This window comes from Heteronotia binoei, chromosome 21 (assembly GCF_032191835.1).
Source record: "Heteronotia binoei isolate CCM8104 ecotype False Entrance Well chromosome 21, APGP_CSIRO_Hbin_v1, whole genome shotgun sequence".
NCBI lineage: Eukaryota > Metazoa > Chordata > Lepidosauria > Squamata > Gekkonidae > Heteronotia > Heteronotia binoei.
The window spans coordinates 163,388,466-163,403,142 of record NC_083243.1 but is presented as its reverse complement, the minus strand read 5'-3'; the positions used below and the strand labels follow the sequence as shown (position 1 = coordinate 163,403,142).

Below are 14,677 nucleotides of genomic sequence, written 5' to 3'. Positions count from 1 at the left end.
CTGTGGAACATGTACAGTTTTGCTGTCATTTCTATCAGGAAGTTCGGTCTAATGTAATTTCCCCTCTGCTTAATAATTACCTAGGTTGTTCTGATGTCAATATTTTAAGGAAGCTTTTGATGGGTGCGAAACCACAGATCACTATTAGCTGTGCTAAATTTTTCTCAGCAGCCTGTAGAATTCGGCATAAAATTTTATGCATAGATTCTAAATTTTAGAGATATCTAACTGGTGTAGATCTTAAATTTTTATGGATTTTAAATGTTAAATCTTGGAGATATTTCTGTTATCTTTAGACCAATTTTATTCTTAAATGCTTTATTGAATTATTTGATTTGTACAGGTCATTGGCTGAATAAATTGCTTGCTTGCTTGACTGACTACAATACAGATCCATAGATCCAGTGTTTTGCCCAGTTATATGCACAAAGAAATATAGTCACTTTTTTCCAAACCAGTCACAGTCTTGTTTATAAAGATCCCCTTTGCTCATGAGTTTTTAAAGTATTTTGAATAGTTTCAGTTTAAAATACTCACAGGAGTAGCGAGAAAGCCGTTTCTTCCTGGGGAGGATCTGCTGCCCAATCACACACACACCTCTATTTCCAGGGAAAATCTCTGTTTAAGCTAGAGCTTGCGTCTTCCTAGTAATATAAAGTTCAAATAGTTGAGAAAGACAGACTTACAGAGTCCAAGATTGATGATGTCTTAATTGCAATTTAGAGTTGCACTTTACTTTGAAGTTTCCCCCGCTGTGGCATTCACAGCTCTCTGCCAGACATGGTGCCTGCATCAGTATAGGCCTTTAGGGCAGACTGCAGAGTCTCAATTTTCTCAACAGTCTTTTCCTATGCCCTGGCTGTCGGAGACAGTGCAGTTCAGCATCCCTCTGGAGAGATCACCAAGGGGCTGCTGAAGCTCCTCCTCCTAAGGTAATTTCTGATGGCTAAAATTAGTTGTGTCTTACTGCATTCATATGATAATAAAGCACAACTGATTTGTAATCCTTAGTTCATACTGTAAGTATTTCTTGATCCTTGCTCAGTGATGTTATGTATTTATCAGTATTGAAAATAAAATTATAAAATATAAAGTTCTCAGTTTTAACTGAAGAACAATTTTTGCATTTTATGTTGGAGAGATAGAAAGTAGCATGGCGTTACTTCTCAAAACCCAACCAATTTTAGTGAACAAGGGTGTCAGACAGGGTTGTGTGCTCGCCCCCTTGCTCTTTAATTTGTACATAAATTCACTTCTAACCTCCTTTAATGATTTAGCTTTACATCCTCCCAAGCTCGCTGATTGGCATATTCCAGTTCTAGCGTATGCTGACGACGTGCTTATACTATCCAGGACGCAGATTGGTATACGAAGGGCCCTTTGCCATCTAACCCAGACCAGTCTGCAGGAAAAGTTGGAAATTAATCTAGACAAAACCAAGGTTTTAGTTTTCGCCAAACGTTTCAAGGCTCATAGCTGGTTTCTAAATGGTAAACCCATTGAGCAAGTAAAAATTATAAAATACCTGGGGGTGATTTTTCATTATCAGGGAAAACGTTTGGCACATAAGAACTATGTTGCACAATCTGTGCAAAGAACAGCTGATGCCATCTACCATTTTTATATCTCCAAAGGGGCCAAATTCTTGCCTGCAGCATTAAGGTTGCATACTGCAAAGACCAGGGTCCAGTTGCTCTATGGCGCTGAAATTGCCCCTTATTTAACCACCAAGCTGTTGGAGATAGTACGAACTAAACTTCTGCGCAAGCTTCTGTTTGTTCCTAGTTGTGTGCCAAACACTGCCATCAGGTTGGAATCTGGCGTCCCTAGCATCGAGACGTCTATGTGGTTAAACACCTTTTGTTACTTCTTGAAGGTTCTCTCAAAGCCAGGTGGTCTTCCCCATCTGATTTTTTTTTACTCTTTTGTGGGAACTTGGGAGAAAAGATGTCTAGATCATTTTAGACTCTGTGATCTCTCCCCTGAGTCCTTAGCAATGATGGAACTGAGGGATGCGAAAGAACTTCTGCGCCTGAGGTTGGTAGAGTTTGAACTGCGATCTGCTAGAGCTAGTCTTTCTACGCACATTTTCTTAGGGAAGCAAGACGAAGTACTGTCCCCGGCCAGGTATCTTTTCAACATCACTATCCCAAAATATCAGATAGCTTTCTCAAAAGCACGACTCAACGCACTTTTCTCTTCAGTGGTTTTGGGACGTTACGCCGGGTACCCATATCTGGAAAGATTGTGCCCCTGCACTTGCAGTGAGGTTGAAACAACTCCCCACATTGTTTTGCAGTGCCCTAATTACAATGACTTGAGGGCAAGACTAATCTCTCCGATTCTCAGGTCCTTGGCGGGCAGGCAGGAGGATGAGCAAATTGCCTTCCTCCTGTCTGACGCTAATTCTGATGTTTCATCTAAGATTGCCCATTTCTGTTACGCTGCTCAGTTGGAAAGGAGGGAGATTGAGAGTGTAAATCTTGGTTATGAGTTTTAACAATATGTGTAATAGTAGGAGTCAGGAATTTTGTGTAAGAGGTGATGGGTTTGTTTTCTAATGTTTTTGTTCGTATTAAGCTGGTCGGATGACCGTGAATAAAGAACTACACTACGTTACTTCTCAAGAGGATCCTGAAAAGTGCTTTATGCTTAGAATAGTAAAATAAGTTTATATAGTGGGTCCTATTCTAAAATGTTTGGGAATAAGTGGGGTAGGGATTAAAAATGTTGGGCTAGGATCTGGGAAATCTGTGTTCAAATATCTGGTCTGCCACGCAGCTTGCAAAGTGTCTTTAAATCAGTCACACTCTCTCAGTCTAATCTATTTTGCAGGATTATGTTAAGTATAAAAGTGGGAGGGAGAACCATGTGTGTGGCTCTGAGCTCCCTGGAGGAAAAGCAAGATAAAATGCACAGCTGAGATAGAGTTGTACATACTACCCTGATACAGATATGCTAGATAATAAAATTCTGTGTTCCAAGAAAGAATATAAGAAGCAATTAGTTATACAAGAAGAGGCATAATTATTTGTAAATTAATTATTGTAATGTAAGTTGCAAAAGCATAATTTTTCTCTTTTTTCTTTTTTTACAGTTACAGAGATTGTTTTAAAATTAATTTTAAAATTTTTTGGGAGTGTTTTATTTGGATTTTTGTCTTCAAGAGTTGTTATGTTTTGGTTGAAGCACATATTCAATGATGGAGTAGTTGAAGTAATTTTAAGCTTCACAATGGCATACATAATTTTCTTCCTTGGTAAGGTAGCTTTGCATTTTTAAGTAGGCATATCTAGTCAGCAGTGATATGGGTTTTCCAGAATAATTAGAACCAGAAAATGATCTGATGCCCTAGAGTGTGATCTAATTTAGGTTATTTGTTTAGTCTTAGATTTAGTTTAAAAATTATAAAATTGTCTCATGTTATTTTTATGGCCCAACAGCAGCAAATATTTGAAATGAAATATTTGATTAGGGGAAAAATCAAGCATGGTTTTATTATATGAAAAACATTCAAAGAAGTATGTGGGAAATAATGTTACTGGAATAATGTGTGTAGAAATTTATAGACAATATAGTATAGATTTTCTTTATATTGTTTAAATTTAAGAAAAACCCATAGGCACTGCAAACTATTAATAGACTTTAGCTGCAGTCGTAAGAATGTTTTTTTGGGAGGAAGATAAAAACATGGGTGGCCAAACTATGGTTTGGGATGGAGCCACATGTGGCTCTTTCTGGCAGCTTGGAGAATACATTTAAAGTTGCTTTCTTTCTACCTCTTTCTCCCTCACCCATCTATTTCCCTCCCTCCCTCAAACATCTGGTGTTCATGTCTTGTGGCTCTCAAACATCTGATGTTTATTATATGTGGCTCTCAAGTTAAGCAAGTTTGGCCACCCCCGATATAAAATGTAATTTACTTCTGAGTAGCACAGGAAATTTTTCTGCTCTCTATATATACAAATGCAAGATTAATACCTGTTCTATTATTTTTTCTTTAGCTGAATGGGCTGGAATGTCTGGAGTTATTTCTATTAGTATTTTGGGACTTCTTTTAGATACTGTGAGCTTTAGTCCAGGAACAGATGAATTTCTTTATAGGTAAGTGTTTTTATCTGTTTTAAATTTGTTTAAACCATTTTGAAAACATTATTTCTAAATAAATGCTCCCCTTTTTTGTCATGCAAGAAATTGTACTTTAAAGGAGAGCAGAAAACAGGTTTGACTACGGTAATTTGATCAGCTCATAATATAGAATGTTCAAAACAGGAAAGTTCAACCAAGTTGTCATTAAAGAAATTACAGAAAACACAAAAGTATTGGCAGGTACGTTGGAGACAGAAGATGTAACTGAGCAATCAAATCATTAATGATTTTCAATAGTATTCCTAGAATAGTACACCAAAGTCTTAGCAGACTTAAGTATGACTACTAAGCCCTACGTCAGAGTATCAGGGACTTACACCACTATATTGCTGAGTTATCTGGATTTATCTCAGCAGCCAGCTCCACCAGCAGGGCTCAGGTAGGGGTCCCAATGTAGTTGCTACACTGGTGTAGAAATAGGAGGTGCTAGGGCATGCTGTGAGGGGAGCAGGATTTAGTGGGCTCCTTAAGTCATTCCAAGACTTGTCCCATCCCAGAAGCTAGCATAAAGTTACGTTGGCTAAAACAGTGGATTAGTCCATAGGCACTCAAAGAAAAAGTAAAGCAAAGTGACCCCCCCCCCACCACCACAACCATTGCTTCAGCCCAATCCCTAAGCTCCACTTAGGATGCCAGTTAAGTGTGCAAGTATTCATACCCTTCAGAGACCCACACTAAATAAACCCCATACAGGACATGCATAACTGGTACACTAGGGTGCATAGCAGGGAGCTATGTCACCCAGGCCCCTATACTGTACATTTGGGCATGGTTGGTGGGAAATGGTGGGAGGGCTTCTAGTGTCTTGACCCCACTGGTGGACCTCCTGATAGCACCTGGGTTTTTTTGGTCACTGTGTGACACAGAGTGGTGGACAGGGTGGGCCATTGGCCTGATCCAACATGGCTTCTCTTATGTTCTTATGCTCAGAGAGAGCACAAAGCTCAAACACTTAGGAGAGAGGTCAAACATTTTTTGATTGTTCATACCACTTATGTGCTGACAGTCCTTACATTTTCATCTCTGGAGACTCACACTGAAGGGGAAATTCCATACCACCAACTTTATGTCTGCGTGGGCTGTGCTCCTCATACAGGTCAGCAGAGGTGGTCTCAAACTGGAAATGGTGGTCTCAAACTGGATGTCTGCAACTATCTCTCCCCTACCAATGCTAACTCCTAAGGCTAGAAGTAAATGTGTATGGTGCTGAAGTGGCAGGGATGCTGGCAACCCAGTATAGGCATAATTTTCAAGATAGCAATTAGGGAATTGGGGGAAGGATCAGGGATAGGATACAGAAAATGAAAGAGTAGATTACAGTTATTACTACATCAAGAAAAACAAAAGAAAAAAAATATAATTCATTATACTTGCAAGTACTCAAAATTAATACATAGATATTACCTTTAAAGTCTACAAATATTTTATGATCTTTTGATATTACTGTAAAATCCTCCTATTTTACCAATTAATTAGTGGCAGATTCCAGATTCTTATCTATTATATCTGTGATCATACAAAACCAAATCTATGTATCTTTAATCTACATAAAGCAACAGAAGGAAGAAAAAAGGAAGAGAAAGAAAGGTTCAAATTCTGGTTTTCAGTACTAGCTTATTAATCAAGAGGTTTCAATAGTAGCAACAGCAGCTGCATCTCTATCTAATTTACAAAGGAATCTCAAGGTTAAACAAAAATAAAACAAGCTTCTCATTAACCATGAAAGGCTTTTGAGTTAGATGGGTACAGTTATGATACTCATGTCTTATTAGCAAATGTTGATAACTTTAGGCATCTACTTGAACAGTTAGCGCTACTTTAATAAACAAAAAGGATGGGTTTTCAAAAAGAAAAGAAAAAAAATAAGCAAGGGAGGAGAAGAAAAAAACCCCACAAACCCATGAAATGCTGTTTTTACAGCTGCCCTCATCTCAGAAGGCGCTAGCCATTCCCAATTGCTCCCATGACTTCACACTAAACAGAAAGGGGAACCTTGATCTATAGGGAAGATTCATGTCACTCCCATCAAATTGTACTCATTTACTTCCCTGAAAAGCAAAGAAAAAAGCTCTTAGTGGATTAATTCATTGGCAGACATCTCCATGCATGGGAATGAACAAAGGGCACCTCCTCACCAACCATTCAAGAAAAAGCAAAAATATTAAAGGTATGTACGCACTTTCCTTATACATATGTATGTGTGTATGTAATTCTAGCTACAATAGTCCAAATTCTAATTAAACAGGTTAATTTTAACCTTACATTAGCACATATTTAAATTTTAAAAAGTTTTACAAGTTGTTAGAGTCATTAAAAACCCTCTTTTTTAGCAACAGATTGTTAAACTTCATTATGATTTTGAGCTTTGCAGAAAATCACACCAAACCAAAACAAGCTGCCCATTCAATTTGAAAAATAAAAAACCAAATAATCCTGCTTTAGGTTTGAAGAATCCCTCCAAAAAAAAGGGGGGGGGATTCAAAATTAAGTCCCATAATATTGTGCCTGTTAGAGAATAGTCTTATAATCTCTTCTTATAGTATGAATAAAAATGAAGATCCCCTAGTTCGAAAATCAGAATATCCATTCCAAGATGTTATGTCAGATCCATAATATTATGCTCATGTTAAGCCACTGTATGGTAAGAGTTTATATTCTCTTCTTCCTGGATAAAACAATTTTATTATTCAGCAACATTAATCAATTACTATCCAAAAATAAACATCAGAATATTGCATCACATTTCCCATCTCCCTTCCTACTTTCTGTGACTTCCCCAGTAAAACCTATTTTTTAAAAAGAACGTATAGCTATAATAAGATACAAATAAGAGCAAAATTACTTACTACTATTATTATCTACCTTAATTAATAATCCATTTATAGTATTATTATACTTAATTCTTAACATTGCCTATCTTAATTGTAATCCATTGGTCCCAAACCTTATAAATGAAAAACATTATATATATTTCTATAATTAACTATAACACTTAGTAGCACTTTACTTAAAAAAAAAAATTAACCATTATTAAAAATCACCAAGTATCCTTGAAACCAAAGATCCTGAAGTTAAACAATGGCTCTAAACTAGGGGTGCCAAACATGCGGCCTGCGGGCCACATCAGGCCCTCCAGTAACTGGCTGTCGTCTGCTTCATTTTCCCTTGCCTGCTTTTTCAGTCGCCATTTTGTGTTTCTCTCTGGATAAGCTAGAGCATCAAAGCAGCCTTTCCCTCTCCCCCCTCCCTTTTCCCGGAGGAAGGAGGAGCAGCCTCAGCCAATGAGGAAGCTTGGCTTTATAGCTCTGCTGGGTGATTAAGTTTACCAGGCTCAATTAATCACCCTGCAGAGCTACTGAGACAAGCCTCTCTTCCTTCTAATGAATGGCCTCCCCCTCCTCCTGCCTCGGGGAAGGAAAGAAAGAGCCTGAGCTTCCTTTGCATAGTCCCTGCCATCAGGAAAGCTTTAGTGAAGGTATGAGCTTTTTGCCTTGCTAGAGAGAGAGAGTTTTGTTGGGCTTGTTATTGGTATATCCGGGTTCCCCTCCACTTTTTCACTGTACTCATGCCCTCCAGTCTTTCTCAATAAGAAAGCATGTGAACAATTTAGAAGAGAAATATCAGCATTAGGATGAAAGTGTATTCCACCTCAGGATTACCCAGCAAATTTTCCTTAATTTTTTTTCACGTTTTCCTTTGATTGGGGATCTTGAATTTAGACTTCCCAGATAGTAGGCTTACACTGACAACTGTACATGGCTGTCTCTCTGTTCTTGTTGTTTTTTTGGGGGGGAAGTTGTATTCTTTTTTTTTTTAGTAGTAGTCATTTTTCTGGGGAAGATTATAGTTTTGTAGACAAGCACATAGCTCTCAGTCTGTGCCATGGTGCCTTCACATGTTCTTGACTGGTACATGAAGCAACTTCTGTACAAAAGTTCACAATGCCCAGCTGTTTCATGTTCCTCTGGGTCTTAGGCTCAAAGCATTGACCATGAGATGTCTGTAATGAATGTCAATGAATCAAAAGTAGGTTTGCAACTTACAGATGTGCACACCTGAACAGCACATATTCAAGATTGGTACAGCACAAACATTGTCTGCAGTTTTTGATGCAATAATTCATAGCAAGAGGTGACATTTGTCAGAGACTGCAAAACAAAATATTGCAAACATGCTAATATTTTAAGCATGTTTTATTTTAAGTAAAAAAAAATCTTTGTGTGTCCGTGCCCTTTATAAAGTTTATATGTCCGCTACCTGGCATTACATTTTATGATACACATGGCCCGGCCCGACAAGGTCTCATTTATGTCAAATCCGGCCCTCGTAACAAATGAGTTCGACACCCCTGCTCTAAATGGTCTGAGGCTCCTAAGCATGATCAGCTGCCAACAGTGACACCTAGAGTTGAACCAATAGTACTGACAGGACTCTCCACACAATCTCCATCAGTACGTTATATGGAAGCATAACCTGCCTCAGATACACAACAAATGAACCTGCTGTCCCTTTCAAATGAAATAGACACAGGAACAGACAACTCTTATTTTTTCACCATCTGTGCACTCCAGCCTGCCACTTAGGATCCTGGTGGGGGAGAACCATGCATCTCCAAAGCTGATGACTCAGGCACTCATGTCATCACAACCAAGGTCAAAGTCTCAAGGCCAAAGTTCTGACTGTTCTTGTGCATATCAGAGCAATCACAGACGGAGATACTGCTATTGCTATTCACCAGAGCTCAGGTGTGACAGGCACAAGCGTGACTACTGGCAATCTTAACATGTTCGATCTCCCCAATCCAGTCTCCATCAAGATATCCGTACCAGAAGTATTCACAGTCCCAATCCAGCTCTCCACAAAAACGTTATAAATCTCCCATTTACCACGAAGTGCACTCACACACCCAGAGGAGGGTCATTAGTCAAACATGCAGCCACACAGGGGATGCTGGATTGACCCTATTGGTGCAGCAAAGAAAGGGGGGGGGGGAGAATCCATTAACTACCGACATGGAAAAATTGCTACTAAATAGCACACACACTCAAACTCTCCTCTTGACTCTGATGATACACACACTCTGAAAGAGAAGATGAGGCTGAGGTTCACACTGGGCGTTTTCGCACTTACCTTTTACTGGCGCGACCACCCTCCTCACACCGGCGGATCTGCAGGGATTTCGCACCAGAAGCGCCGGCGCAGCCAAAAGAGCCGGCAACTTCCGTCGCGGAGCCAGCTCAAACGTTTTCCTGCTTCTTGGCGGTTTCCGTTTGAGCTGGCTCCGCGACGGAAGTTGCCGGCTCTTTTGGCTGCGCCGGCGCTTCTGGTGCGAAATCCCTGCAGATCCGCCGGCGTGAGGAGGGTGGTCGCGCCAGTAAAAGGTAAGTGCGAAAACGCCCACTGAGATCAACAGTGATAAACAGCAGCCTCTTCCCCCTACAGAAAATGCCAAAAGCTTCATAGATTTGATGCAATGCATGGCATGAGCTCTGGATATCAAGATTGCAGCTGATATTCCATCAGTCAGACATTGTATATGACATTTTACAAGATCAATTGCCTGCTGCTGTATGCCTACCTCTATTGCCAATCCATATGGCAACCATTCAATGACTACAATGACTACAATGGCAGTTGTGCCTCTTGCAAAGCTATACATTGTCAGACACTGGAATACAACTACAGTACTGCTTAGCATAACTGACTCCATTTTCTTAGAGTTGATACTAACCATGAGAAAGCTTGCTGCATATCAAAGTAGAGGTCACAGAATGTTACTAACAGTTGTTGTGAACATTCCTTTCCCTGCAAACTAACAAAAGATACTTTCCTTTGAAGATAAGGGCCTCAGGGCTGGCAATTCGGCAATCCCTGTGAAGCAGCTAAACAAAGAGATAAGAGGAAGTACCCCTGTGAAAGTTAGCACCCCGACCTAGCAATGTTTAGATGTGTGGGTTTTTGCATAGCAAGCTTTGATGTAGAATTCTTTAAGTTATGTGCTCATGTGCAACAATGTATCAGTTCCAATCTCTCTTCGTTCAGATACCATGGGTTCTCTAATAAAACCTACACTTTGTATCAATTCGAAGTCTGGTTGATTTGAAGTTGCCTTGTCTGACATACATAAAACTACTGCAATTACGGTTCCTAAAAAAAAATACAACCCTGTCACAGTACCTCCTCATCATTGGCCAATTTCTTCTCACCCTACTATTAAGACCTTCTTAAGGGGCATTCTACACCTTCAGCCACCACAACTACAGTTTACACTGGCTTGGAGTTTATCACTGGTGCTTGCTAAGCTAATAGAGAAGCCCTTTGAGCCACTGGCCAGAGGAGGGTCATTAGCATTTCTTGTGGAAAGTAGGATTTCTTGTGGCACTTACAATGGGGCCAGGAGGGCCAGTGAATTCTGCTCTTTAAGGTCTGATCCACCATACATGGTTTTTCACCATGACTGTGTAGTACTTCGACCAGACCCTGCATTTCTTCCCAAAGTTGTTTTCCCTTTTCACATTTATCAGACAATAACATTGCCTTCATTTTTTTCAGCACAAAAAGATGAAGGACAGAAGGCTCTACACATGCTAGATGTCCGTCATACCTTCGCATTCTATCTGTCCAGGACTGCAGCATTCAGAAAAGATAGCCGATTGTTTGTCACTCCAACTCTAGGAAGGGTTTTGCCATCTCAAGACAGCATCTCTCTGTGGGTGTCCTGTGCTACCAGCTGGCCAAAGAACCTTTACCATGTAAACCTAAAGCTCATTCAGTAAGAGCCGTGGCAACATCATCAGCCTTCATGACAGGGGTCTCGATGGAGGACATTTGTGCAGTGGCCACATGATCATCTCTGTCTGCCTTTACACAACACTATGCCTTAGTGAGCCCTGTGGCACAGAGTGGCAAGCTGAAGTACTGCAGTTCAAACTCTGCTCACAACCTGAGTTCGATCCTGGTGGAAGTTGGGTTCAGGTAGCTGGCTCAAGGTTGACTCAGCCTTCCATCCTTCCGAGGTCGGCAAACTGAGTACCCAACTTGCTGGGGGTAAAGTGTAGATGACTGGGAAGGCAATGGCAAACCACCCCTTAAAAAAAAGTCTACCATGAAAACATCATGATGCAACTTCACCCCAGAGTCAGAAACTACTCATTCTTGCACAGGGGACTAACTTTACCCTTACTTTATGCCTTAGAGCTAAGAACTAGGAAAGACACAAAATTTGGACAAACCATCCTTCAATCTATTTTCCACAGATAATGCCAATGTGTTATAGTTCTGTGCATCTGAAGTTATAAATAAGTAATGTAAACTCTGTTTATGGAATATTTATTTTATTTATTTATTTAGTGGACTTATATCCCGCCCTTCTCACCGAAGTGTCTCAGGGCGGCTCACAGCATAGTGATTCATACAATTCGATTTAAAACATTTACAAATACAATTAAAACCATAATTAATAAAACAAAGATAAGATAAAATCAGCGGTCTATAAAAGCATTTTGTTCCATCCAGAGGTGTTCTCATTATCAGTTAGGTGTTATAGGCCTGCCGGAAGAGGGCTGTCTTACAGGCCCTGCGGAACTGCCCTAGGTCCCGCAGGGCCCGTACCTCCTCCGGCAGCTGGTTCCACCAATGGGGTGCCGCTATTGAGAAGGCCCAATCCCTGGTGGATTTTAGGTGGGCCTCCTTTGGCCCAGGGACTACCAACAGGTTTTGTGAACCCGAGCGTAGTACTCTCTGGGGAACGTGTGGGGAGAGACGGTCCCTAAGGTAGACAGGTCCTAGGCCATATAGGGCTTTAAAGGTAATGACCAACACCTTGTACTGGACTCGGAATATTACTGGCAGCCAGTGCAGATCCCGGAGCCCCGGCCGAATGTGCTCCCATCTTGGGAGCCCTAATAGCAGCCGGGCAGCAGCGTTCTGCACCAACTGCAGTTTCCGGGTCCGGCACAAGGGTAGCCCCATGTAGAGGGCATTACAGTAGTCCAACCTCGAGGTGACCGTAGCATGAATCACTGTTGCTAGGTCGTCGCGTTCCAGGAAGGGGGCCAACTGCCTCGCCCGCCTAAGATGAAAAAAAGCGGACTTGGCAGTGGCTGCTATCTGAGCCTCCATCGTGGGGGGCAAGTTGGGTACTACACAAGCAAAGTGGGGGGTTTTCTACCTCATGCAAAGTTAGTTCACATGATGATGTTGGTATTGTTTGCTTTGGGTTAACACATTGGTGAATGTGTAGTACAAGGTTGAGTATTTGCATGTTTGAGTAATTCAATAAATGGATTCAGTTAAAGATGACCAATGGGTATTGGCCACAGTTTTTCTTTTCACTCCATGGGTAAAGCCACATCAGTTATGGTAGATGCTAACTCCCACCATCTGGGTTACATTTAGCTCACTAATCACCCAGTGTGTGACCTGCACAGAGACCACAAAGAAGATAAACAGGTTGCTTACCTGTAACCGATTATCTTCAAATGGTCATCTGTGTAGTCACATACTCTCACCCAGCCTTCCCCACTGCTAGCATCTCCCGATAACTTTCCTGATAGTATTGGGACTTCCTGGTAGTGTGCGGAAGGAACTGAGTGGTGGTGGTGGAGCTTGCCTCAACTCCAGGCTGAGGCAAAGCCCCACCCTGAAGAGGCACATGTCTATAGCTTTTGAAGCTACTGGCAAGAGTCTGGTGCAGACGCGAGTCCCAGTGTGTGACTGCACAGATGACTACTCGAAGATCATCAGTTACAGGTAAGCAACCTGTTTATTCCCATTTTGTGACTTGGCTCCAGTGTTGTAGCTTCTGTACCTGTTTGTGCATCTGTTTTTAGTTATTATCATACATATTTGTATGATTACATGCATCTGCATGCTGAAAGCAATACTTGGCTTCCGGGTTTTGGCGCCTTCTCTTCAGCAGCCCCCCAAATCGGGTGGTAGGAGGGGTACCACAGCCGTGGTACTTCGAGGGGGACCCAGAAAAGGGATAGCAGGGAGCTTTGCAGGAGTCAGAGAAACGGTGGTGGCCAGCCCCTGTCTCTCCTGTTCGCTCCGATGCTCCACTGCTACAGTTGCCATGATGGCAGCAAAAGGTGAATGCCCGACTGCTTTCTTCTTCTATCATCTTTTCAATGCATCTCTCTTCTACCTTAATCATTGAAAATTCTGCCATGCAAGTAAGCCTACTCTTTAATACTACCGACTAATGGACTTTCTACCTTAAAACCAATTGTGACTGTTCAAAAAAAGGGGGGGGAGGATATTTTCCCCCTTCCATGCAAGGGAGACTTCAAAAAGACAAACTTATGAAAATTGCCATTGTTTTTTCTTTTCAATAATTTGAATTGGGCTGAATATAGATACTCGAATTGATCTGGTTTATAATTAAATAAGCTATAATTGGAACATTAGCTTATTACAATATGGTCTGAATAAAAGGTGAACATGTCTTTAAGAGAAATTCATATGATGGTTGACCAGGATTGAAGTGATTGCAATGGGAATGTAAGAGAAAAGCACACGGCAGGAAGAGATTTGGAAGGATAGACTAACTGGAACTTTAAGCTATTCTTTAACTTTTGTTATCAGACTGAGCTATACTGTGGGGGACATAGCAAACAGAAGTGGATGACAAAAAAGATGTTATGGCTACTATATCATCCATACAGCAGGGAATTTGTATGTTAGTAGAGTTGATAAAAAAAGTGGGTGGAAAACTTTCCTCTGAAGTACAGCAAAATGGAAAATCTACATGAGCAGAATTGTCAGGAAATCCCAGAGATGTCTAAGGAGTCAGGGAAAGTGGATAAGCAACTCTTGGGAAATGTGTTGAAGGAAACCAAAATGGAGATGACATATGCAGTTTCAAAGGAGAGATGGAAATAATGATTTACTAAAGCTTTTGCAAGAGGAAGTGACTTTGTGTGGGCCTTATCATTTCCAGTAGAATGGATGAATGTGCCAAGGGGAGAAGACGCAGATTATGCCAAGAAGATCAAGATTTGGAAGGCTTTTTAAAAGAAGGGATTATAAACTGTGTTTTTATATTTGGTCAATATCGATATAATAAAAGGGAATTGATATGTGACTTTGAAATGGAAAGCTGGATCTTTAGAATTCGGATGGGTTTTTTTCTTTTGTTATTTTTATCTATGGATCCTACATTCTTCAATCCAAATAGAGCAATCCAGTAGAGATTGTGGTATAGCGATTGTATGATTTTCTCCTTAGGCAAAAAATAAATATGCATGGGAGATGAGGCTGTTATTGTTTACCAAACCTTCTCTTCTTAAAGTAATATGATAGCTGGAGATATAGTCTCCAAAAGTTATTAAATAATTTTGAATATTCAACTTAGATAAATATTTGGTTAGGGTCAATTTACAATAATGTAGATAATATAGGTATTTTACAATCTTAAAGATCTGTTCCTGATTTCTAATTTTGGAATCCGAAATAGATAATGTGTTTTATGTATTTCTCTTCTGCTGGAAGCAAATAAGTTAGTATTATGGATCACCTTCCCTTT

The 14,677-nt window shown here is 40.5% G+C and overlaps 1 protein-coding gene across 1 annotated transcript in view; it reads left to right on the top strand.

The window, feature by feature from the left end:
- Positions 1–14,677, top strand: part of LOC132589673 (sodium/hydrogen exchanger 10-like) — a 265,043-nt gene that overhangs the window by 37,083 nt on the left and 213,283 nt on the right. The window contains exons 5-6 of the mRNA XM_060262406.1: positions 3,098–3,259; positions 4,005–4,104. Coding sequence (XP_060118389.1) covers positions 3,098–3,259; positions 4,005–4,104 — 262 coding nt within the window. The remainder of the gene's footprint in view (positions 1–3,097; positions 3,260–4,004; positions 4,105–14,677) is intronic.